This window comes from Manihot esculenta, chromosome 5 (genome assembly GCF_001659605.2).
Source record: "Manihot esculenta cultivar AM560-2 chromosome 5, M.esculenta_v8, whole genome shotgun sequence".
In the NCBI taxonomy this organism is placed as follows: Eukaryota; Viridiplantae; Streptophyta; class Magnoliopsida; order Malpighiales; family Euphorbiaceae; genus Manihot; species Manihot esculenta.
In genome coordinates this window covers 18,362,077-18,388,332 of record NC_035165.2, presented here as the reverse complement: position 1 = coordinate 18,388,332, position 26,256 = coordinate 18,362,077, and the positions used below count along the sequence as shown (strand labels likewise).

At 34.7% G+C, this 26,256-nt stretch overlaps 1 protein-coding gene across 1 annotated transcript in view; it reads left to right on the top strand.

The window, feature by feature from the left end:
- Positions 1-25,973, top strand: part of LOC122723694 (glycine-rich protein 1-like) — a 72,895-nt gene extending 46,922 nt beyond the window's left edge. Inside the window, exons 3-4 of the mRNA XM_043956790.1 lie at positions 17,654-17,782; positions 25,825-25,973. Of these exons, the coding sequence (XP_043812725.1) occupies positions 17,654-17,782; positions 25,825-25,973 (278 nt within the window). The remainder of the gene's footprint in view (positions 1-17,653; positions 17,783-25,824) is intronic.
- The last annotated feature ends 283 nt before the right edge of the window (positions 25,974-26,256 follow it).

The window sequence follows — 26,256 nt, the reverse complement described above, 5'->3', positions numbered from 1 at the left end:
AGAAAATAACAATGGAAGTAGTGTTTCTCGAATTCAAAAATTAACAGAAAATAAAAATAAGATGAAAACATTGAAATACATAACCTCACAATTTGAATAAAACCTCTATTTAAATTAACATTCAACTTAAAATAATTATTTAGTCTTTAAGAGTCATAATAAAATTGCAAAACTAAAGAAAAGAAGGAGAAAAGAAGAAGATGGAGAAGAAGAGAGAGAGGGGCCATGACACCAAGAAATGTGGAAGGGAAGAGGAGGAAATATATGTGTGGGTTTAATTCTAGAAGCGCACAAAAAGATAAAATTTAATAATTTAAAATAAATTCTATTACTCCTATCTTATCCCTATTGTGTTTGATCCAACTTGAAACTTATCTTATCCTTTTTTATGTGACAAAATCTGCTGAAGTGGCGCTTTCTAAAACTTTCTATCGCCTTGGGTCTTCCAGTCCAAGAATTCTTCAATTTAGCCTTTTCTTTGTTCATTTCCTCAACTTCCACTCAAAAAATCTGTCTAAAATTAAACTCCAAGTAAAAATTAAATATTTATAACAAAATCATAGCAAAATTATGGAATTAAATAAGGAAAAAGTTATTAGTTTTGCAACTCATCAGATTCCTCCACACTTGCACTTTTACTTGTCCTCAAGCACATAAATTAAAATGAAACAATAAAACACAACCCTATCCTCAACCATTTTGAAATTTAATTTGTTCAAAACAAAAAACCAAATTGTCATCCAATAGGATGATAGTAGAAATAGCTTAATTTCACCAAAATTTACTTCAATAAGTTTCATTTTTAAAGTGTGTGTCTCAAGACATAAAGTTGATACTCAATTTAATTTCAAGCACATAAAATATTAGAATGCCATATAATATTAAACTACCCTTTTGAAATAATAGAATCTTCATAACTCTTGACTAGACTAATAAAATTTAAAGACTTGGGGGATTATTTTTTCACTCCTACTATATCTTGCCTGAAACCGATGGAGGGAACGTGAAACAAATGGTTACGAGCCACTTGCCCTAGGTTATTGAGCTCAGGTGACTACTAGCTCCACTCATGGTTACCTAATTAAAAGGCATGGGGCGAGTTTTTAAACGGTCCAATAGTGGTGATAAATTGCTAATACTGAAAATCATAAAAATTTTTATTTTTTTATTTTTTTAATAAAATGATATTAATACTGAAAATCATAAAAAAAATAAATCTAAGAAACAATTTAGCAAATGCAAGTACTGATAAACTACTGAGAATCATAAAAACAGATCTAAGTGTTTATAGGTTTGGGCAAGCCTCTATCTCAAACAACAAAAATACAAAGAAGAATTAAAAATTTTCGAAAGAAAAAAAATTTTCAGAACACACACACAGCAAAATTATATCCAGAATCAATCAGCCTCATCAATCACAAAAACACTTATATTTCTATTCCAGCCATATCTCTCCCCACACTTACTTCTCACATTGTCCTCAATGTAGAAAAAATTCAATCAAATAGGAGAATTTCATAAAATAAAATAAAAATAAGTCAAAGTAAACTACCCTGATAAGTAAGTTGCATAGAACTGAAGCTGGAGGTGGTTGGGGTATGGACAACCTCAAGTGAGAGAGAATGGCATCCAATTTAGTATTAATGTGATGCATGTTCTATCTTGGAGTTGCTTTAGAATCTCTGATTTCACCTCCCATTCTTCCTGATCATCATCACTCATTAAGTCATAGACAGGAGTCTTACCTTTCATTTGTTAACAAGTCTGGTGTGTGGCTGTGATCGGTGAGGAAGCTGATGGCGGTGGAGGCGGATGCGGAAGAAGTTGCGACCGGTAAGGCTGGACACGCGATTGGCGAAGAAGGTGTGGCTGGTGAGGCAATCGGCAGGGAAGACAGTGCGATCAACGGATGAGGCGTTGCATCCGGTGATGAAGGTTGCACGGTCCTCGTGACCGGCGAAGAAGCTTGTGCTGAAGCTGCATCCGATGAGGAAGCTTCGCCCGCTGCGCATTGTGCGGTTGCCGCGTTCGATGGTGCCCCCGGCGTGGTTCGGTGATGACACTACGAGCGCTGGCTCCCGATTGAAGCATCTACAGCGTGGGTCTCGCGAGTCATCCTATAGATTTGAAAAATTATAAAAGATGAAGATGATAGGAGAGAGAAAGAATTAGGTTTATATATTTTTTCTTTTATATATATATATTTTTATTTTTTTTTATTTTTTATTAAATAATAAATATAGAAAAATAAGATCAAGTAGAACAACACTTACCTTTCTTTGGAAGCAATTTTAAAAATAACAACTTACCTCCAAAAAGATTCCTTAAATTCTTGAATTGCCTAGAAGGTCCAATCTGCTCCAAACATAAAAAATAAATTAAAAACTGAAAAATTAAAAGGAAAACTTACTTATGACTCTACAAGCTTGGGTAAGCCTGTAACCTTGGATTGCCTCCCAAGCAGCACCCTTGTTTATTATTCTAGTGGCACGTTAAGCTTTATCTACTTCCATCTTCGTATTCATTTAGCATCCAAATTAACTTCATTGCTTTTATAAGATTCAACTTAGAGGAGATTCAACTTAGAGGAGATTATGATTGGAAGTGTGTTATTACTTCTCAAAAATGCATATTTCAAATGAGTTGGAAGCATTTTTAACTCACGTTCTAGTGCCTCATGGCTCAAGAGATTCAATGGGCCTCTTAAATTTTGAAGAAAACAACAATGAAGGTAACAGAAAATAGAAATAAGATTAAAAGAATTGAAGCACATAACCTCACAACTTGAATAAAACATCAATTTAAATTAACCTTTAACTGAAAATAATTGTTTAGCATCTAAGAATCATAATAAAATTGCAAAACTAAAGAAAAGAAGGAGAAAAGAAGAAAAGAAAAGAAGATGGAGAAGAAGAGAGAGAGGGGCGGCGGCACCAAGAGAGGAGGAAGGGGAGAGGAGAAAATATATGCGTAGTTTTAATTTTAGGAGCCTTTATATAGGTACAAAAAGATAAAATTTAATAATTTAAAATAAACTCTACTATAGGGATATAAGCGAACCAAACTATTCGTGATCTATTCGAGGCTCGACTCGATCGGGCTTGGCTCGATTGGGCTCGGCTCGATCAGGCTCGATTCGATTTCTAAACGAGCCGAGCTCGAACTTAATTTTTAGGCTCGTTTATTAAACGAGCCAAACTTGAGCTCCGTAGTATTCGGCTCGTTAAGACTCGTGAACGGGCTCGTTAAGTGGCTCGTGAATGTGTTCGTTAAAAGGCTCGTGAACGGACTCATTAAGGGGCTCGTGAATGGGCTCGTTAAGAGGCTCATGAACGAACTCGTTAAGATGCTTGTGGAACAGATAGTTAAAAGACTCGGCTTAATTCGATTACACCCCTTGCCACTTAATCTATTTACCATATATATTGTTAATTTTTATATTTCTATCCCTTAATTATATAACTATATTATTAATTTATATATTTATTTTTCACTATATGGATAGATACTCTTTTTAAATTATTAAATCTCTTAATAAACTATTGTTACTATTATAAACATTAATTATTTTCTTATTTAATATTATTCGCTTAATTTTATAAATTAAAATTTTTATATAATTTAAATATAAATCAATATGATTCTATTGATAAAATTTGAGTATAATGTATGTGTATAATAATATAATTTAAACTGATTATATTTATATTAAATGTAATATTTTATATTTATATTATATATATAGTATTTTTTATATAATAAAATAATTTAATATAAATTATATATTTAAATAAAAATAAATAATAATATATGAATAATAAAATAATAATATATGAATAATTAATAATAATATATTAATAAATTTTATATAAAAATGTCTATTGATATTAACAATAAAATTATATAGATTTAATTAAAATTATGTAATTTAAAAAAAAATCACTCTTTCTCTCACCTGTATAAATTATTTATATATAAATTTACATATTTATTCTATATATTTCAATTAATTTTTCATGTAATATAAATATTTAAATAAATAATTATTAAATTTAATATTATATGATTAATTTTATATTAAATATATTTTATATAATTAACTAAAAGTTTATAATTAGTATTTGAATAATAAATATTATTTGACATTATAAATAAATAAATAAATAAATATTAAAACCTAAATAATAAAAAAATAAAAGATTTAAATATTAAAATCTAAATAATAAAAAAAATTTAATCATTTATTGTCGATTAAATTTTACCTATGAGGTAAAATCACTACGCGTTATTTTATTTATGAGGTATTCAAGATTACTGAAATAATATCCCCTATTTTATATCGAAAACTTATAGAGATGGAGGGTAAAACTTCTCTATAAATAAAGATTTCAATTTCTATTGTATTTTAAATTAAGGATTTGATTATAGTAGACTTTAATTAAATTATATTTAATTTTATTAAAGTGTCTTTTGATCTTTTAGTTTAAAATTTTAATATTTAAAAATTTAAATTAATTAAGTTTTATTAACGAACTTTTAATCAAGTTTTCGACTTCGAGTTTCAATTAGACTCGTTATTAGTTTAAACGTAGTATTTAATTTTTGAGTCGAGATCGAGCTCAATATTAGAGATTGAGTCGAGCTCGAGCTCGAACTTGAACTAGAGTTCTAACTTATAAAATTTTTTAATAAACGAGCCTGAGCTTTACAAAACTTGGCTTGGCTCGATTCGATTACACCCCTATTCTACTACTCCTATCTTATCCCTATCCTAATCTGATTGTGTTTGATCCAACTTGAAGTTATCTGCTGACGTGACGCTTTCTGAAGCTTTTCGTCATCTTGGGGTACAGATTTGGCCAAAGTTACAACCTTACGGTCCAAGAATTCTTCAATTAAGCCTCTTTCCATTCCTTCTCTTAACTTCCGCTCAAAAAACCTGTCTAAGATTAAATTTCAAGTAAAAATTGAATATTTATATAAAAATCGTAGTAAAATTATGAAATTAAATAAGGAAAAAGCTATGAGATTTGCAACTTATCAAAACACTAATTGTTTATAAATTATTTAAAATTTATAAATATTTAAAATCTTATTAAAAATTTAAAAAAATAAATTACATGAGACATATAAAAAATTTTAAATTAAATAAGAGTAATATATCAATTTATTTAGTCAAATTAACTTATAAATACTAAAATAAACATTTTTATTTTCTTTTAATTTATAAAATCTTGTAATGTTTAAATAAATAAATTATTTTATTTTTAAAATTTATGCTTATAAGTCATTATTACTCTATAGAAAATGACGGGCTTAAAATAGGCCGGTTTGAGACAAATAATTAAAATAGATTGTTTTCATTCGCCTCTTCATACGAGAATAAGAAATAATTTATAAATAAATTAAACAAATAAACAATAAATTCAACAAATAAACAAACAAACAGTTTTTCTGATGTGGAAGATCAGGCTAAGCTGTATCCACATAGCATACATAGGCAAACAACAAGTTTTAATTTATATTGTTAGGGTTCCTGCAACCTTAACCTGGGATCCCCAGAATTAAGTCAGAGTGTGGAGGAAGAAGAGAAAGGTGCCGTCAAAACGGACTTACAAAGTAACAAAATATAAACAAAATAAATGATTTACAGAAATAACTTACTTTATACAAAACTTGAAACCTTTTACAGAAGTTCTGAGAAAATATAAGTGAAAGAGAATTGATTTACAAAGGAAGTGTGATGATAGAGAAAATACAGAGAGAGTTTATTGGAGTGTATATAGAGGCTTTATTATTCTGTTTAGGTTTGAATAGAAATCAATAACATAATTTAAACATCCAAAAAATCTCTGTAACTGGATTTTATTAGTTATCTCATTTGGAAATTTATCTCCAAAAACTATTGTTCTTTCTATAGGCTGAATAATTCCTTGCTCTATATAATTTCCTAAAAATCTAACGTTAGTTTGAAATAAATTCATTTTAGTTTTACTTAACGCTAGACCATTCTTTTTTATGACCATACAAAAAGTTTTTAGGTGTTTAAAATGCTTTTCAATAATTTGACTAAATATTAAAACATCATCTATATAAACAATACAAAATTTTGAATAAGGGTTAAAAATATCATTCATTATTCTTTGAAATTCTGAGCATGCATTTTTTAATCCAAAAGGCATTATATTCCACTCATACTGCCCAAAGGGAACTGTAAATGCCGTTTATATCTATCTTTAGAATGAATATGAATTTGCCAATATCCTGACTTCATATCAAACTTACTAAAAATATTTGCATTAAATAATCTATTCAAAAGATCTCTTTTATTAGGGATAGGATACCTAATCCATTTTAATGCTGTATTTAATGGTTTATAATTTATAACTAACCTAGGTGTTCCTCTTTCTATTTCTGCATTTTTATTAACATAAAAGGCTGCACAGGACCAAGGGCTCCTAGATTTACTTATTAACTTCTTGTCTTCTAATTCTTTGATTTCTTTTTTACAATGTTCAATTAATTTCAGACTCATTTGAATTGGTCTTGCCTTAGTAGAAATTATTTTTTCATCAAAATTTTTATTCATAAGGTAGGTCTACTATATGTTGTTTCTTATTCCAAAAAGCATTGGGGTGCTCAGCACATAATTCTTTTTCCATATAATTTTTTAATTTCTCTATTTTAGCCTTTATAATTTCACTTCCTAATTGATTTTTAATCCTAGTTAAATGTACATTATTCTTTAAATCTTTTAAATCCTCTGTTCTAGATTTTATTATTGAATTTATTTCCATCATCCTAATGGAATGTGCTTTTATTAAATTCAGATTTTTTGTTTTAGGTTTCTCTGTAAAATCCATTTTAACCTTTTTATTTTTCATTTTAATTTCTATACAGTCATCTTTTACTGAATAAGGTGTTATTAGGTTTATAAACGAGGTTCCTAATATTACCATGTGATTTATCTATTGAGATAATAAAAATACAGTCCTTATTTCTAAATCTTGATTTACTATTACTGCCTTTGTCTTTCCTAGAATATTTAAATTAGTCTTATTCGCCGTTTTTAATTTTTCTTTAGTTTCCTGCCAAAATCTCTTAGGTACCAAACTTGACTTTATGCAATTTAAATCTGCTCCTGTATCAAACAATGCTATAGTATCTATTTTAAAATCTTCTGATAACTTAATTGTTAATTTTACTAAATATTTTTTAGAAGTTATTTTTTGTAGTAATAGTATAAAATTATTATCTACTTCTTCACTTTCTAATTGACTTATTTTACTATGTTCATTTCCTTCCTCTTCTGCTTCTTTTGATGAGGAGGATGATTCAGAAATTAATTGTTCTTTTAAAAATTTTATCCTTTTTGAATTCTTCTGAAGCTGATGCTTTAAGTCTTTTACTTCAGTCTTTATTATCCTTATTTCTTTTTGCAAATTGTCTATAAATACTGTTTCTTTAGGTTTTTTATTTTTACCTAATATTTTAGTTAAATCATAAGTTTGTTTCTCTATTTTAGGAATAGTATTTTTAACTTCTTATGCTTCATCAAAACTTTTGATTAATTTTTTAAGAAATTTCTCTTTAGTAGTATTATCCTCTATATTATTTATTAATTCTAATAATGAACTTTGATCCTTTGTCAAAACATTTACTGATTTTTCTGACGAAATAGTTCCTAACTAATCTATCTGATTCTAACTCTCTTTATTTCTAATTCTGAAGATTCTGAATCTATAATTCTTGAATTTTATTTACCACTTCTTCTTCTAAACCTAATTCATTTAATTTTTTATTAAACCTACAAAATTTAGATACATGTCCTTTCTTTCCACAATTATAACAAGTTAAATCTTGAAATTATTTTTTATTATGAACTTTATTAATTGGGGCTTTCTTCCTATATTTTTTATAAGGTTTATAACTTTTCTTTCTATAATATTCTTCTTTACTGGGTTTTTCTATATATTTTTTCTTATAATTCTGATATCTCTTATAATATTTTCTTGGTTTAGATTTAAAGCACTGACCATTACAATTTTTATTCTGGGCTATTCCATAATCAAACTGCTTACAAAAAGATCCTAATTCCTGTTTAGTCTTATGCATCTTATATTTTAATTTATTATAAGGTATTGGGATTCCAAAATGATGTTTTATATTATTCCTAACTTTCTCTCCTAAGAAATAAGGAAGTCCTGCTAGAAACTTTTCTTTCCAAAAATCCTGATTTGAGTCCTCTCTTAACATTAATCTAGTTAAAAATGTAGTCTTATAATATTGAAAATCACTTAATTTTTTACATTTTAAATTACTTAATAGTTCAGAATTTTTATCCTTTAAGTGCGATAGGTCTCCTATAAAATGTAAAGAAATTATTAAAATTAATGTGGATACCGCATCCTGGATAGTTTCTCCCAATTTATTATATATGGGTTCACCTTCACTATTTACTTGGACTGAGTTTAAAATTTCTAGTTGTTGTATATCCGTTAAGTGGTAATCCCACCATCCTTTTAATTGTCCTGTAAAACCTACTATAATTATTTAAGCTATCGCCCTATCTAAAGCAAAAGACTGGGTTTCATACGCATTAGCTGCCATAGTCATCTGTTGTAATAAACTTAAAATATTATATTCAAACAATCCATCTATATTCCATTCATAAACTGTTGAAGCATTATACTTAAACTGAGAAGTATTATTTGGTTTATCTAATAATCCTAGATCCAGTGCTCTACTTACTATTTCTCTATGTGATATAGGATTTATTTCAAATTGCTTTATATCTTCTATTTGGTATTTTATCTCTTACAGATATTTGATTTATACTTTTTGTCTTTCTTAACTCAAACTACTCAAAAAATTTTATTTTTCCTATTTTACTAACATATTCAAAATATTCCTCTTTTAATTTTTCAAAATTGTTTTCTTTAACAATTTTATTTAATTTTCTTAAATTTTTCGTCTTAGTTATTTCTTTTAGAAATTTCTTTTCAATCTTTTCCTTACTAAGAACATTCAATTCCCTATTTATATTATTTATATTTTCTGTTATAGCAGATGTTGATGGTGATGATGGTGATGAAGGTGCTATCTCAACCTGCTGATTTAAATAATTTTCTACCGGATTATATACTGCTTGGGGGACTGATGAACTATAATCTACACCTTTTATTTTAAGGTGTCTATCAGGAATATCTGATATTGAAAACCTGGGTTTTACTATAGTCTGAATTACATGTTTAGGTTCATCTTCCCTATAGGTTGCATATGTTATTGATGGTATATTTGATAGTCTTCCTATATCTTCTGTTACTACTGAACCCTACTGGAGCATTTGATGAGGGCTCTAGTATGTGGTTTTTATGTATACAGTTATGATGCATGTACAGGTCGAGTTTGGTACATGAAAAGTTTAACATTTTTATGAAAATGTATGATCATGTATGGGATTTTATCAGATACACAAGATGCATAGTAGGCTTGCTACGGGTTCCGGCGACCTTAAGTTGATCTGAATCCTAGCGCCGGTAGCGATCCGGTTTCCGGATCGTTACAATTGGTATCAGAGCTTGGGCCTTATGAGTACGGTGTGCTGAGCGAGGACGCTCAGGCCTGTATCGAGGGAAGGAACCCTATGCAGGTGGATCAAAGGTATCCCACATCGGAAAGAGGTTGAAAGGGAGAGGGCCTTATAAGCCTATGCCCAGAAGACCCCAGTGGACGCGTTTTGGGAAGACAGGATAGTAAATCCCTTGATCCGGAAAAAAAACCGTGAGGGAAGACAGGGTTTCAATCCCTTGACCCAAAGCGGACAATATTGACTGGTGTGGGCCCAGAGGATGTTACAATGATGATCCTGTATATCTACTACTTGCACTTCTATTAAACTTTAATGAGACTTTACCATCTTCAAACTGCTCTATCTTACTCAAATTTGTATTTGGTTTTACCTTTTCTTATTCTGGTGGAGGTACTATACCTTCTAAACTCCACTCATTTGGTAATGCTATATCCTTCTACTGAATGGTCTTAGGAATCACTGTATTTTTTTTAGTCAAATATGTCTATAAAAATCTTGTTTCTCCTTTCTTAGGCTGTAATTTATATTTAGTCCCAAATGCTGAATTCATAGCTTTATAATGAATTTTATATGTTAATGCTATCGGGATAGATCCTTGCTTCATTTTATAATTATGGGTTTATATTTTTAAAACTATACTATCTAAAATATTTAAATCATTTAAAGAGATTGTCATATCTGGATAAATTTCAAAAGATATTGGTCTTTCACTTAAACTAGTCTCAATAGATCCTAATAAAGAATCATTAAAATTTAAAAATTTTGCATCTCTAACTACTGCTAAAATACTAGTATTTAATCCTTCTCGAGTTAAAGGTTTTATTCCTACTTGAATTAATCCTATATGAATATACTTATACTTTTTACTTCTATGATGACTTAATGTTTTTAATGATAAAAGAGTTATTTTCTTAAAAGGTTTACTTAACTGAAAATCTCTTTCTTCTGTTTTTATAACATAATCTGTTTTAAAAATATTTAACTTTGAAATTTTATAAATCTGTTCCTTATCTACCTTAGGGATTTCTCATTCATCTATGGCTTTAACAAAATCTTCTAATATTAATTCATTTTTATTTATTACCCTTTTAATTTCTGAGGACTCTGAATCATCTGATTTAACCGTACTTGCTGATTTACACAAAAAAGGATCTATTTTAAAAATCTTGAATTATGTCGCGGTCACTGCTTGTTATACCCTATGACGCCTACCACAATGGCTAAAATGGGTTCAGTTGGCATACCCAAAACATACTTCTTTCAAAATTTTCAAATATGGATTCTTTCTTATGCAAATAAACCTATGGCTCTGATACCAACAAACACACAGGAGCATACAATAATAGAGATTCAGAGTTATAATATAAGGAAATAAAATAAATTTAACATGAGAAATAATACTCTAGCCTCAACATGTCATTGGCCTTAATGGAATGAGTAATATTTCTAGCCTCTCAGGGTCATTAGCCTTTATGCTATATAATTTATAAATAAAATTAACAAATAAACAATAAATTCAACAAATAAACAAACAGTCTTTCTGATGTGGAAGATCAGGCTAAGCTGCATCCACAGAGCATACTTAAGCAAACAACAAGTTTTAATTTATATTGTTAGGGTTCCTGCAACCTTAACCTGGGATCCCCAGAATTAAGTTAGAGTGTGGAGGAAAAAGAGAAAGGTGCCGTCAACACGGACTTACAAAGTAATAAAATATAAACAAAATAAATGATTTACTGAAATAACTTACTTTATACAAAACTTGAAACCTTTTACAGAAGTTCTGAGAAAATATAAGTGAAAGATAATTGATTTACAGAGGAAGTGTGAAGATAGAGAAAATATGGAGAGAGAGTTTGTTGGAGTGTATATAGATCTGCGCCTTCACAAGGGGAGAGGCTCCCTTTTATAGAAAAAATTCGAACTATTTCTTCACGGGTTTACTGTTTCTTCACACGTCTTTTACTGTTCATGAATAGTAATCTGTCTGTTTCTTTTTACTGTAGATGAATAGTTTGTTTGCCACTTCTGCTCCTTTTTACTGTTGATGAATACTTTATGTGCCACTTCTGCTCCTTTTTACTATTTCTGTCTTTACTCTGACTCTGATGATGAGGACGAAGATGAGGTGTCCTTCTTTTTCTTGCCTTTCTTCTTCAGCTTTTCTTTCTTTTCCTTTTTTACTTTTGCTTTCTATTTATCTTTTCGTTTGCCTGTTTTACTTTTAATTTTTACCGATTGAAGAACTCCATAGCAGTCGTCTTCATTGCTGTCACAGTATGAAGATGTCAGATTTTTACTAGAGGATGACCTGCTGGATGAGTTTGTCGACTTTGTTTCCAAACTGGACTGTTTTTTTCTTTTGCTGAGTGCCTACTTTGATGCTTTTTTACCAGAGGATTTCTTTGAAGATTCTTTACTGGAAGTTTGCTTTATCTCTTCATTTTTTACGGATTTTCCTTAAGCAATATGATTGAACATTTCCTGACAAATCATTTTATATTTTTCGGGAGCTTTAGCTATTGCTAACAAGACCTAACATTGGGCTTTCTGGGCACCAAATGAGGGTTCTCCTTGCAATGTTAATTTACCAGTAGCTCTCTTGATTATCCAATTTTTTACAACTTCTTCCGTGGTAGAGTTTCTGAATGATCCCCACCATTTTATTTTGAGCTTTTTTACTATCACTGAAATATTTAATTCTGTTATATATTGAAAATCGAAATACCACTGGTATACCCAAGGAATAAAAAAGTTTATACAAAAATACATTAAAGGAGGGATATACTTTTCATTTTGGGCTGGCTTATAATTACTTTTAAAATACTAATATACATGAAGTACTTTGATAAGCGGTTGTCGAAGCCGTCAAAAATAACCTATTATCAATCAACAAATAAATTTGCAGATAGTGGCAATAGGGTCGAACCACAGGGAATTGACACCAAGTATCTTCCTAATAATGACTAAGGCAAGTAATAACGAATAAGTAAAAGAGGGGGGTTTGTTTTGATGAGTTAAAATCTAAAAGCAAAAGAGAACAATAATTTAATTGAAAAGGTAAATCAATGAGAAAGAGATTCTAGCTGAAGTGTGAGTCTAATTCAATTTGTTCAGAATTGATCATTGATTATTAAAGACTCCTATTTGATTTCAATAAATCAGTTTTGGTTGTGGAAGACGCTTCTCACGATCCAAATTCCTCCTTAGTTCTAGTTTTATTAGGAAATGTTCGCTAATCAAACACTGATCAACAAGTTGCCAAGGAACGTCCTTGGGGCATTTAGCATCGAACAACCGTTGATCGCATTAAGACTTAGAGAAACCCAATTCTATCCTTGCCAACCGCTTGGTCAAGGCTAGGTTATGCAACTGATTATATTTATGTTCAAACAATTTAAGCAATTACGGATCTAAATCATTCAAACAATTTATCACTTAAGCAATTTAAAAGCAATGGGCCCTTATTGATTCTAAAAGCAAAGTAATAATTATGGAAAAGATCAGATTGCATAAATATTGAAACAAGCAAGGGTTCAACAATGGAGTATTAAACCTCCCAATTCATCACAAATCTGAATATTCTCAACTACAACTAGAAAATAAAGAATTTAGCCACTCATGGTGACTAAAATACAAAAATAAAGAAGAAAAGAAAGAAGGAAAGTTTATGCTGTGTTGCTGGAGAATTTCTGAGGATGGCAGATGCTGAAAGAGATCTCCCTTTGCTGGTTTGGAGGTTGCTCTTTTATAGTTGGAGAATCTCATCCATCTAGGGTTTTGAAATCCCTTCTTGACTTGGTCTTTGATTCCTCTTTGGATGTGGATTTTAATTGTAAAAGGAATTCCTTAGGTGAGAAATTGTCTCGTGGCTCCTGGAATTATGTTGGTAGTGATTGAGTTGGATTTGGACTTCTGATAATTCGAATTTCTAATTTCTGCACTTTTCTCGCTCTGCTGTCAACTTCTGCTGTCAAGGTGATTTGGGCAGTTTCTGCGAGTGATTTGGGCAAATCACTTGCCCAATCTGCCCCAATCGCTTTCTGGGATTCAGTCCAGTTTCTGTCTCTGTCTCTGCGAGTGATTTGGCCAGTTTCTGCGAGTGATTTGGCCAAATCACTCCGACCCAGTCACTTTTCCAGCTTTTTCTTCACTTTTTCTCTAACTTCCCAATTTCTTCCTTTTCTGTAAAAACATAACAAAAACACAAATTAAGCTAGAAAAATGTGTAAATAAACAGTAATAAATATAATAAAAATGTGGCTAAATTATGCTTGATCAAATACCCCCACACCTAGCTTTTTGCTTGTCCTCAAGCAACAAACAACTTAGTCAATCAAGCCCCTTTTTCTTTTGAGCCTAAGTACCACTTAATCAGCCCCCCTAGACTCCTAAATTGAAGTATCACAGTATAGAGTACATGCACCAAGGTTGTTTCTTCTTTTCCTTGTTTCCCCTCACCTACCATGATCAAGAAAAAGGTTTTTGATTTAATCATGCTTATTCTCTTTATATGAGCTCAATGCAACCTCTAAGAGTGACTTGCCCTTCTTTGAGTGTTTTATTTTATTTTATTCAGCAGCACTTTTTATTCTTGCTTGAAAAAGTCACTAACCTTTTTACGCGAAGGTGTATATTGGTGATACCCACCCCCGGTTACTCAGTCAGTCACTTGTTCAAGTGGCTACTAGCTCTGTTCATAGCTTATTTGGCCATTGGAACAGTTTTTATGATTTGTGCTTTGTGCTAGTTTTTCTTTTTCTTTTCTTTTCATAATAGTTTGGGCAAATCAGCTCTCAGGGGGCTACACCAACTTTTTATTTGCATGTATTTATATTTTTATTTCCCTTGACCACAACAAGTTTAAGGATTCAATTCAAGAAAAGAACTCCCTAAGTGAAGGTATTAAACTGTGAATGATTCAAATTAGGCTTAAAGGGGTGGAAAATCAATGGGGTCATGAGATAGGAAGCTCTTTTAACTTTGTTATCTATGCTGAGTAGGGCAAAAGCTAAGTCAAAATTCTGTGTGTGTGTGTGAAAAAAAATGTGTGAAAGAAGAAAAAATTTTGGTGTGTGTTTATGGGGCAAAAAGATGCAAAATGAAACAAAAAAGAAAGCAAAAAGATAATGTAAACAATGCAAAAATATAACCTAGCAGTAAATACCCCCACACCTATCCCAAACATTGTCCTCAATGTTTAAACATAAATATGAAAAAATTAATAAGGAGAAGGAAAGGGACTGCCTGGGATGTGGGTGATTTGAGCAGGTGATTTGGGCAAATCACCCAGCCAAATCACTGGCTGTCATGGTCTGTGGGCAGAAAGTGTTGAACCAGCAGCTGCAACATGCTTTCCATGTGCTGCATCCTGTCTTGAGCCTCCACCGAATGGTCTTGAGGTGCCTTTTATGTCCTCCAAGGTCCACCCAATTGCTTTCTTGTGCTTCCTCAACACATCAATGAGCTTTTCCTCTTCTTCTTGGCTGAGCTGGTTGAAAATAATTACTGGAAGTGTATTTCCAGCCCCCAAGTAGGCATATTTGAGGTGATCTGGCAGGGGCTTCAGATCTGGTGCACTTTCTGTCTTTGTCTCAGCCTGCTGTCTGCTGGTTGATTGGGGCAGATTTCCTGTTGACTTGGGCAAATCATCTGGTGATCTGGGCAAATCTCCTTCTGTCATGTATGTCTGCTCACTGATTTGGGCAGATTGTCTGGGTGATTTGGGCAGATCACTCTCAGAAACTGCCCACATCACTGTCTGGTCTGTCTCTGAGCGGTTTCTGTGCATCTCTTCATATTTGCACAAATCAGCATGGAGTGTTTCCTCTAGATCAAAATCAAAGACTTCTTGGCTCAAGTCATCAATGACATCAAGGCCATAAACAGGAGAAACATCTTTAGGGAATTTCATAGCTTCATAAACATTGAATTTGATAATCTCCCCTTCAAACTCCATGGTTAATGTGCCATCATGCACATCAATTTTGGTTCTTGCTGTGCTCAAGAATGGTCTCCCAAGTAGGATGTCAGAGGTGATTTTGCCCTTATCCTCCTCCATGTCAATCACATAAAAATCTGCTGGGAAGACTAGTTGGTCAACTTGTACCAACACATCTTCTAGCACTCCCTTGGGATGGACGATGGATCGATCAGCCAATTGGATCACAATGCTGGTGCCCTTGAGTGTACCTGCATTCAACAAGTTAAAAATGGAAAGGGGCATGACATTGATTGAAGCTCCAAGGTCACACATGGCTTTCTTTATCCTCACGTTGCCTATCTTGCATGAAACAACGAACATCCCTCTATCCTTGCATTCGACTGGAAGTTTTCTTTGAATAACAGCTGAGACACACTCCCCCACACTCACCTTTTCACGTTCAGCAAGTTTCCTTCGGTTGGTGCATAGCTCTTTGAGAAACTTGGCATACCTTGGAATTTGCTTTACAGCATCAAGTAGGGGAATGTTGATTTCCACCTTGCGAAAAGTCTCAAGTATTTCTTTCTCCTCTTTTTCTTTTTGAGACCTTGCAAATCTTTTGGGGAAGGGAGGAGGTACCTTGAATTTTTCTGCTGGTGGCTGTTTCTGCTTCTGACTGGAATCTGCCTCATCTATTGTTTTGGGCAGATCAAGTTCTGCCTTCTCTAGCGATTGGGGCAGATTACCGCAGGTGATTTGGGCAGATCGATCGCAGAAACTGCCCTGATCACTTTCTGGTAGATTTTCCTCCATGGCCTGTTTTTGCAAGTTTTCAGACCTACTGTCTTGCAACTCCTTTCCACTCATCAATGTGATGGCACTAACATTTTGTCTTGGATTTATCTCAGTTTGGGAGGGTAGCTTCCCTTGAGACTCAATTTGCTCATTGAGGAGGCCATTTGACTCACCTGTTTCTCAAGACTTTGCACAGTATTTGCTAAATTTTGCACAATCTCTTCAAGAGGTACTTTGGAGTTCTGAGGTGCAGCTTGAGCTTGATTCCTTTGCTGATAGCTTGGATATTGATTTCCCCTTGCATAGCTAAAATTTGGATGGTCCCTCCAACCTGGATTATAAGTATTTGCATAGGGATCATACCTTCTTTGCCCATTGAAACCCCCAACAGCATTGACTTGCTGGTCCTCCTCTTGAAGGGAAGGACATAGATCAGTTGGGTGGTTGTTGGCACATATTCCACATGGCTTAGGCTGCTGAATCTGCTGGACTTGTTGGGTTTGACTCACAAAAAGGCTACGGACAGCATTGGTGAGTTCAGAAAGTTGGGATGATAAAATGGAATTACTCACCTCATTTACATTCCTTGTTGGCAGCTCTTGGTCTCCAAATTGTTGAGAAGCTGCAGCCATGAAGGAAATTAAGTCCCTTATCTCTCGAGGTGATTTTTTTTTCAATTGTTCCTCCACATGCTGCGTCAATAAATTTTCTCTCTGAGGGTAGCAAACCTCCATAGAAGTACTCAATGAGAGATTGGTCAGAAATATCATGCCGAGGGCAGCTTGTACACAACTTTTTGAACCTTTCCCAATACTCATACAAGCCTTCAGAGTGCTTTTGCTTTATGCCACTTATTTCTCGACGGATGCTTATGGCTTTTGAGGTTGGAAAGAATTTTCTCAAGAATGCTCTTACCATATCAGCCCATGATGTGATGGATCCGGGTGGCAAGTAGAATAGCCATTCTTTGGCATAGTCTTCAAGGGAAAAAGGGAAGGCTCTAAGCTTGATATCGTCTTCTGGAATGCCTTGGGGTCTCATGGTTGAGCACACAACGTGGAATGCCTTCAAATGCTTGTGAGGATCTTCATTTTCTAGGCCTCTGAATTTAGGAAGGAGATGAATCAGTCCTGTCCTTAGCTCGAATGGTGCTGTCAATAGGGGATATTCAATGCATAAGGGTGCTTGATCTCCTGTTGGTTCAGCTAACTCTCCGAGAGTTCTTTCCCGTGGCTGGGGTGCTTGGATGGGCACGTTTCCAGCTTGTATTTCAGCTTCTACATGTGCAGCAGGTGGTGCTGCCATTGCTGGATTTTCTGCCATAACCTGGAATCGGGTATCAGGTTCAAATGCAGTAGTGGCCGTAGGAGAGTCTGCTGGTGCAAAGATTTCTGCAGCAGGGGCAGATGTGACAGCAAGTGCTTCAGCTGGTGTAGAAGTAGGTGAATTTGCTGGTGCAGAAAAATCAGCAGGTGTAGCAACAGCTCTGTGAGATGGTGTTGCTGATGAAGATGCTTTTGAGGCTTGGTTCCTCAAATTTGCTTGCTTCCTTAAGTGCTTGGCAGTTTTTTCAATCTCAGGGTCGTAAAGAAGAGTGTCTTTACGGCCAGACCTGGTCATAAAGGGAAAATACGCTAGTTAGATCAATTCCCCGGCAACGGCGCCAATTTTTGATAAGCGGTTGTCGAAGCTGTCAAAAATAACCTATTATTAATCAACAAATAAATTTGCAGATAATGGCAATAGGGTCGAATCACAGGGAATTGACACCAAGTATCTTCCTAATAATGACTAAGGCAAGTAATAACAAGTAAGTAAAAGAGGGGGTTTGTTTTGATGAGTTAAAATCTAAAAGCAAAAGAGAACAATAATTTAATTGAAAAGGTATTTCAATGAGAAAGAGATTCTAGCTGAAGTGTGAGTCTAATTCAGTTTGTTCAGAATTGATCATTGATTATTAAAGACTCCTATTTGATTCCAATAAATCAGTTTTGGTTGTGGAAGACGCTTCTCACAATCCAAATTCCTCCTTAGTTCTAGTTTGATTAGGAAACGTTAGCTAATCAAACACTGATCAACAAGTTGCCAAGGAACGTCCTTGGGGCATTTAGCATCGAACAACCGTTGATCGCATTAAGACTTAGAGAAACCCAATTCTATCCTTGCCAACCGCGTGGTCAAGGCTAGGTTATGCAATTGATTATATTTATGTTCAAACAATTTAAGCAATTATAGACCTAAATCATTCAAACAATTTATCACTTAAGCAATTTAAAAGCAATGGGCCCTTATTGATTCTAAAAGCAAAGCAATAATTATGGAAAAGATCAGATTGCATAAATATTGAAATAAACAAGAGTTCAACAATGGAGTATTAAACCTCCCAATTTATCGCAAATCTGAATATTCTCAACTTCAACTAGAAAATAATGATTTTAGCCACTCATGGTGACTAAAATATAGAAATAAAGAAGAAAAGAAAGAAAGAAAGTTTTTGCTGTGTTGCTGGAGAATTTCCGAGGATAGCAGATGCTGAAAGAGATATCTCCTTGCTGGTTTGGAGGTTGCTCTTTTATAGTTGGAGAATCTCATCCATCTAGGGTTTTGAAATCCCTTCTTGACTTGGTCTTTGATTCCTCTTTGGATGTGGATTTTAATTGTAAAAGGAATTCCTTAGGTGAGAAATTGTCTCGTGGCTCCTGGAATTATGTTGGTAGTGATTGAGTTGGATTTGGACTTCTGATAATTCGAATTTCTAATTTCTGCACTTTTCCCGCTCTGCTGTCAACTTCTGTTGTCAAGGTGATTTGGGCAGTTTCTGCGAGTGATTTGGGCAAATCACTTGCCCAATCTGCCCCAATCGCTTTCTGGGATTCAGTCCAGTTTCTGTCTCTGTCTCTGCGAGTGATTTGGCCAGTTCCTGCGAGTGATTTGGCCAAATCACTCAGACCCAATCACTTTTCCAGCTTTTTCTTCACTTTTTCTCCAACTTTCCAATTTCTTCCTTTTCTGCAAAAACATGACAAAAACACAAATTAAGCTAGAAAAATGTGTAAATAAACAGTAATAAATATAATAAAAATGTGGCTAAATTATGCTTGATCATACTTCCTGAGATAAAATATCTTCAGTAATACCTCTATATTGCCACCATTTTAAAAACCAATTTGGAAATCTAGTGGTTGCTTTAATGCTATGTTGGTCAAAATATATTAACCACGAATGAGTTGTGGTCGGATTTTGAATACTGAAAATATTTGTCCATGCATCAATATAATCAAAATAATTATATAAAGTACAATACTTTTTTAAATCTTTAAATGTCAATGCAGTATATAGATTTGAGGTTGGCCAATCTTTTGGATGGATAACCCTTTTTATTTGAATAGAAGAATATGCTATAATCTCTTTATGATTTTTATCAAAATTATGTTTTATTTTAACTGAACCAGTTTCTTCCAAAATACTATTATAATAATCCTGAGGTTTTAAAAGATTGATAAGCGGTTGTCGAAGCCGTAAAAAATAACCTATTATCAATCAACAAATAAATTTGCAGATAGTGGCAATAGGGTCGAACCACAGGGAATTGACACCAAGTATCTTCCTAATAATGACTAAGGCAAGTAATAACGAATAAGTAAAAGAGGGGGGTTTGTTTTGATGAGTTAAAATCTAAAAGCAAAAGAGAACAATAATTTAATTGAAAAGGTATTTCAATGAGAAAGAGATTCTAGCTGAAGTGTGAGTCTAATTCAATTTGTTCAGAATTGATCATTGATTATTAAAGACTCCTATTTGATTTCAATAAATCAGTTTTGGTTGTGGAAGACGCTTCTCACGATCCAAATTCCTCCTTAGTTCTAGTTTTATTAGGAAACGTTTGCTAATCAAACACTGATCAACAAGTTGCCAAGGAACGTCCTTGGGGCATTTAGCATCGAACAACCGTTGATCGCATTAAGACTTAGAGAAACCCAATTCTATCCTTGCCAACCGCTTGGTCAAGGCTAGGTTATGCAACTGATTATATTTATGTTCAAACAATTTAAGCAATTACGAACCTAAATCATTCAAACAATTTATCACTTAAGCAATTTAAAAGCAATGGGCCCTTATTGATTCTAAAAGCAAAGTAATAATTATGGAAAAGATCAGATTGCATAAATATTGAAACAAGCAAGAGTTCAACAATGGAGTATTAAACCTCCCAATTCATCACAAATCTGAATATTCTCAACTTCAACTAGAAAATAAAGAATTTAGCCACTCATGGTGACTAAAATACAAAAATAAAGAAGAAAAGAAAGAAGGAAAGTTTCTGCTGTGTTGCTGGAGAATTTCTGAGGATGGCAGATGCTGAAAGAGATCTCCCTTTGCTGGTTTGGAGGTTGCTCTTTTATAGTTGGAGAATCTCATCCATCTAGGGTTTTGAAATCCCTTCTTGACTTGGTCTTTGATTCCTCTTTGGATGTGGATTTTAATTGTAAAAGGAATTCCTTAGGTGAGAAATTGTCTCGTGGCTCCTGGAATTATGTTGGTAGTGATTGAGTTGGATTTGGACTTCTGATAATTCGAATTTCTAATTTCTGCACTTTTCTCACTCTGCTGTCAACTTCTGCTGTCAAGGTGATTTGGGCAGTTTCTGCGAGTGATTTGGGCAAATCACTTGCCCAATCTGCCCCAATCGCTTTCTGGGATTCAGTCCAGTTTCTGTCTCTATCTCTGCGAGTGATTTGGCCAGTTTCTGCGAGTGATTTGGCCAAATCACTCCGACCCAGTCACTTTTCCAGCTTTTTCTTCACTTTTTCTCTAACTTTCCAATTTCTTCCTTTTCTGTAAAAACATAACAAAAACACAAATTAAGCTAGAAAAATGTGTAAATAAACAGTAATAAATATAATAAAAATGTGGCTAAATTATGCTTGATCAAATACCCCCACACCTAGCTTTTTGCTTGTCCTCAAGCAACAAACAACTTAGTCAATCAAGCCCCTTTTTCTTTTGAGCCTAAGTACCACTTAATCAGCCCCCTAGACTCCTAAATTGAAGTATCACAGTATAGAGTACATGCCCAAGGTTGTTTCTTCTTTTCCTTGTTTCCCCTCACCTACCATGATCAAGAAAAAGGTTTTTGATTTAATCATGCTTATTCTCTTTATATGAGCTCAATGCAACCTCTAAGAGTGACTTGCCCTTCTTTGAGTGTTTTATTTTATTTTATTCAGCAGCACTTTTTATTCTTGCTTGAAAAAGTCACTAACCTTTTTACGCGAAGGTGTATATTGGTGATACCCACCCCCGGTTACTCAGTCAGTCACTTGTTCAAGTGGCTACTAGCTCTGTTCATAGCTTATTTGGCCATTGGAACAGTTTTTATGATTTGTGCTTTGTGCTAGTTTTTCTTTTTCTTTTCTTTTCATAATAGTTTGGGCAAATCAACTCTCAGGGGGCTACACCAACTTTTTATTTGCATGTATTTATATTTTTATTTCCCTTGACCACAACAAGTTTAAGGATTCAATTCAAGAAAAGAACTCCCTAAGTGAAGGTATTAAACTGTGAATGATTCAAATTAGGCTTAAAGGGGTGGAAAATCAATGGGGTCATGAGATAGGAAGCTCTTTTAACTTTGTTATCTATGCTGAGTAGGGCAAAAGCTAAGTCAAAATTCTGTGTGTGTGTGTGAAAAAAAATGTGTGAAAGAAGAAAAAATTTTGGTGTGTGTTTATGGGGCAAAAAGATGCAAAATGAAACAAAAAAGAAAGCAAAAAGATAATGTAAACAATGCAAAAATATAACCTAGCAGTAAATACCCCCATACCTATCCCAAACATTGTCCTCAATGTTTAAACATAAATATGAAAAAATTAATAAGGAGAAGGAAAGGGACTGCCTGGGATGTGGGTGATTTGAGCAGGTGATTTGGGCAAATCACCCAGCCAAATCACTGGCTGTCATGGTCTGTGGGCAGAAAGTGTTGAACCAGCAGCTGCAACATGCTTTCCATGTGCTGCATCCTGTCTTGAGCCTCCACCGAATGGTCTTGAGGTGCCTTTTATGTCCTCCAAGGTCCACCCAATTGCTTTCTTGTGCTTCCTCAACATATCAATGAGCTTTTCCTCTTCTTCTTGGCTGAGCTGGTTGAAAATAATTACTGGAAGTGTATTTCCAGCCCCCAAGTAGGCATATTTGAGGTGATCTGGCAGGGGCTTCAGATCTGGTGCACTTTCTGTCTTTGTCTCAGCCTGCTGTCTGCTGGTTGATTGGGGCAGATTTCCTGTTGACTTGGGCAAATCATCCGGTGATCTGGGCAAATCTCCTTCTGTCATGTCTGTCTGCTCACTGATTTGGGCAGATTGTCTGGGTGATTTGGGCAGATCACTCTCAGAAACTGCCCACATCACTGTCTGGTCTGTCTCTGAGTGGTTTCTGTGCATCTCTTCATATTTGCACAAATCAGCATGGAGTGTTTCCTCTAGATCAAAATCAAAGACTTCTTGGCTCAAGTCATCAATGACATCAAGGCCATAAACAGGAGAAACATCTTTAGGGAATTTCATAGCTTCATAAACATTGAATTTGATAATCTCCCCTTCAAACTCCATGGTTAATGTGCCATCATGCACATCAATTTTGGTTCTTGCTGTGCTCAAGAATGGTCTCCCAAGTAGGATGTCAGAGGTGATTTTGCCCTTATCCTCCTCCATGTCAATCACATAAAAATCTGCTGGGAAGACTAGTTGGTCAACTTGTACCAACACATCTTCTAGCACTCCCTTGGGATGGACGATGGATCGATCAGCCAATTGGATCACAATGCTGGTGCCCTTGAGTGTACCTGCATTCAACAAGTTAAAAATGGAAAGGGGCATGACATTGATTGAAGCCCCAAGGTCACACATGGCCTTCTTTATTCCCACATTGCCTATTTTGCATGAAATCGCGAACATTCCTCTATCCTTGCATTTGGTGGGAAGTTTCCTTTGAATGACAGCTGAGACACACTCTCCCATACTTACCTTTTTATGTTCAGCAAGTTTCCTCCTATTGGTGCATAGCTCTTTGAGAAATTTAGCATACCTTGGTATTTGTTTGATAGCATCAAGTAGAGGTATATTGATTTCCACCTTGCGGAGTGCCTCAAGGATCTCTTTCTCCTCTTTTTCTTTTTGAGATCTTGCAAATCTTTTAGGAAAGGGAGGAGGTACCTTGAATTTTTCTGCTGGTGGCTGTTTCTGCTTCTGACTGGAATCTGCCTCATCTATTGTTTTGGGCAGATCAAGTTCTGCCTTCTCTAGCGATTGGGGCAGATTACCGCAGGTGATTTGGGCAGATCGATCGCAGAAACTGCCCTGATCACTTTCTGGCAGATTTTCCTCCATGGCCTGTTTTTGCAAGTTTTCAGACCTACTGTCTTGCAACTCCTTTCCACTCCTCAATGTGATGGCACTAGCGTTTTGCCTTGGGTTTATCTCAGTTTGGGAGGGTAGCTTCCCTTGAGACTCATACTTGCTCATTGAGGAGGCCATTTGACTCACCTGTTTCTCAAGACTTTGCACAGTATTTGCTAAATTTTGCACAATCTCTTCAAGAGGTACTTTGGAGTTCTGAGGTGCAGCTTGAGCTTGATTCCTTTGCTGATAGCTTGGATATTGATTTCCCCTTGCATAGCTAAAATTTGGATGGTCCCTCCAACCTAGATTATAAGTATTTGCATAGGGATCATACCTTCTTTGCCCATTGAAACCTCCAACAACATTGACTTGCTGGTCCTCCTGACGCGGAACCCTATGGCACAAGCCTCAAACCCACACGCACAAGTAGATATGGAATCCAAAGATCTGATAAACCCACCTCCTATGGCACCCCACACTTAGAGAAGCTGAAACACCAATGATTGAAGGATTTAGATGAGAATCTGACAAACGCCACAACAAATAGTTGATAAGTTAATCGAGATTCCTGGTGCAATTGATGAAAGCAAATCCTCACTCTCACTCAAAGCAATACACGCCAAAGGCATGAAAATAATTCTGATAATTTGATTTCAAAGCTGCCTCTTACAATTGTTTCTTATCCTTATATAGTAAGGAGAAAAAGAAATAAAACCCTAAGACACTCTTCTTGGGCCTGACTTAAACACATAAGACCCAAGCCCAATCACACACTAAAATAACATATAAGTATTAAAATATAAGCCCACAACATGGCCCAACACTCTAAAACTTAAAAGATAAAATATGGCCAGAATACAAGCCCAAACAAAACTAAAATAAAACAAGTGTTTAAATAATAAAACTAGCAAGCCCATCATAACAAAGTTGAATCTTCACAAAAGCCTTACTTGATCTTCACTTTAGGCTTTCCTTTATGTAGTTTTAGCCCGTAGGTTTGATTAGGCTCCCTCAGCCTATGATTGCAAATGTTGCACCAAATCTGTCCCATATGAGTTAAAGCACGCCCTAAGTATATATGGATTATATGAATATGATTTTGAACTACTCTTGGGTCCATTGGAATGATATAAGTTTGCTCCACACCATTGTTAGAAATTTGTCCTATTGGATCCGTATCACCTCCTCTTGAAGGGAAGGACATATATCAGTTGGGTGGTTGTTGGCACATATTCCACATGGCTTGGGCTGCTGAATCTGCTGGACTTGTTGGGTTTGACTCACAACAAGGCTACGGACAGCATTGGTGAGTTCAGAAAGTTGGGATGATAAAATGGAATTACTCACCTCATTTACATTCCTTGTTGGCAGCTCTTGGTCTCCAAATTGTTGAGAAGCTGCAGCCATGGAGGAAATTAAGTCCCTCATCTCTCGAGGTGATTTTTTTTCAATTGTTCCTCCACATGCTGCGTCAATAAATTTTCTCTATGAGGGTAGCAAACCTCAATAGAAGTACTCAATGAGAGATTGGTCAGAAATATCATGCCGAGGGCAGCTTGTGCACAACTTTTTGAACCTTTCCCAATACTCATACAAGCCTTCAGAGTGCTTTTGCTTTATGCCACTTATTTCTCGACGGATGCCTATGGCTTTTGAGGTTGGAAAGAATTTTCTCAAGAATGCTCTTACCATATCAGCCCATGATGTGATGGATCCGGGTGGCAAGTAGAATAGCCATTCTTTGGCATAGTCTTCAAGGGAAAAAGGGAAGGCTCTAAGCTTGATATCGTCTTCTGGAATGCCTTGGGGTCTCATGGTTGAGCACACAACGTGGAATGCCTTCAAATGCTTGTGAGGATCTTCATTTTCTAGGCCTCTGAATTTAGGAAGGAGATGAATCAGTCCTGTCCTTAGCTCGAATGGTGCTGTCAATAGGGGATATTCAATGCATAAGGCTATTTGATCTCCTGTTGGTTCAGCTAACTCTCCGAGAGTTCTTTCCCGTGGCTGGGGTGCTTGGATGGGCGCGTTTCCAGCTTGTATTTCAGCTTCTACATGTGCAGCAGGTGGTGCTGCCATTGCTGGATTTTCTACCATAACCTGGAATCGGGTATCAGGTTCAAATGCAGTAGTGGCCGTAGGAGAGTCTGCTGGTGCAAAGATTTCTACAGCAGGGGCAGATGTGACAGCAAGTGCTTCAGCTGGTGCAGAAGTAGGTGAATTTGCTGGTGCAGAAGAATCAGCAGGTGTAGCAACAGCTCTGTGAGATGGTGTTGCTGATGAAGATGCTTTTGAGGCTTGGTTCCTCAAATTCGCTTGCTTCCTTAAGTGCTTTGCAGTTTTCTCAATCTCAGGGTCGTAAAGAAGAGTGTCTTTACGGCCAGACCTGGTCATAAAGGGAAAATACGTTAGTTTAAATCAACTCCCCGGCAATGGCGCCAATTTTTGATAAGCGGTTGTCGAAGCCGTCAAAAATAACCTATTATCAATCAACAAATAAATTTGCAGATAGTGGCAATAGGGTCGAACCACAGGGAATTGACACCAAG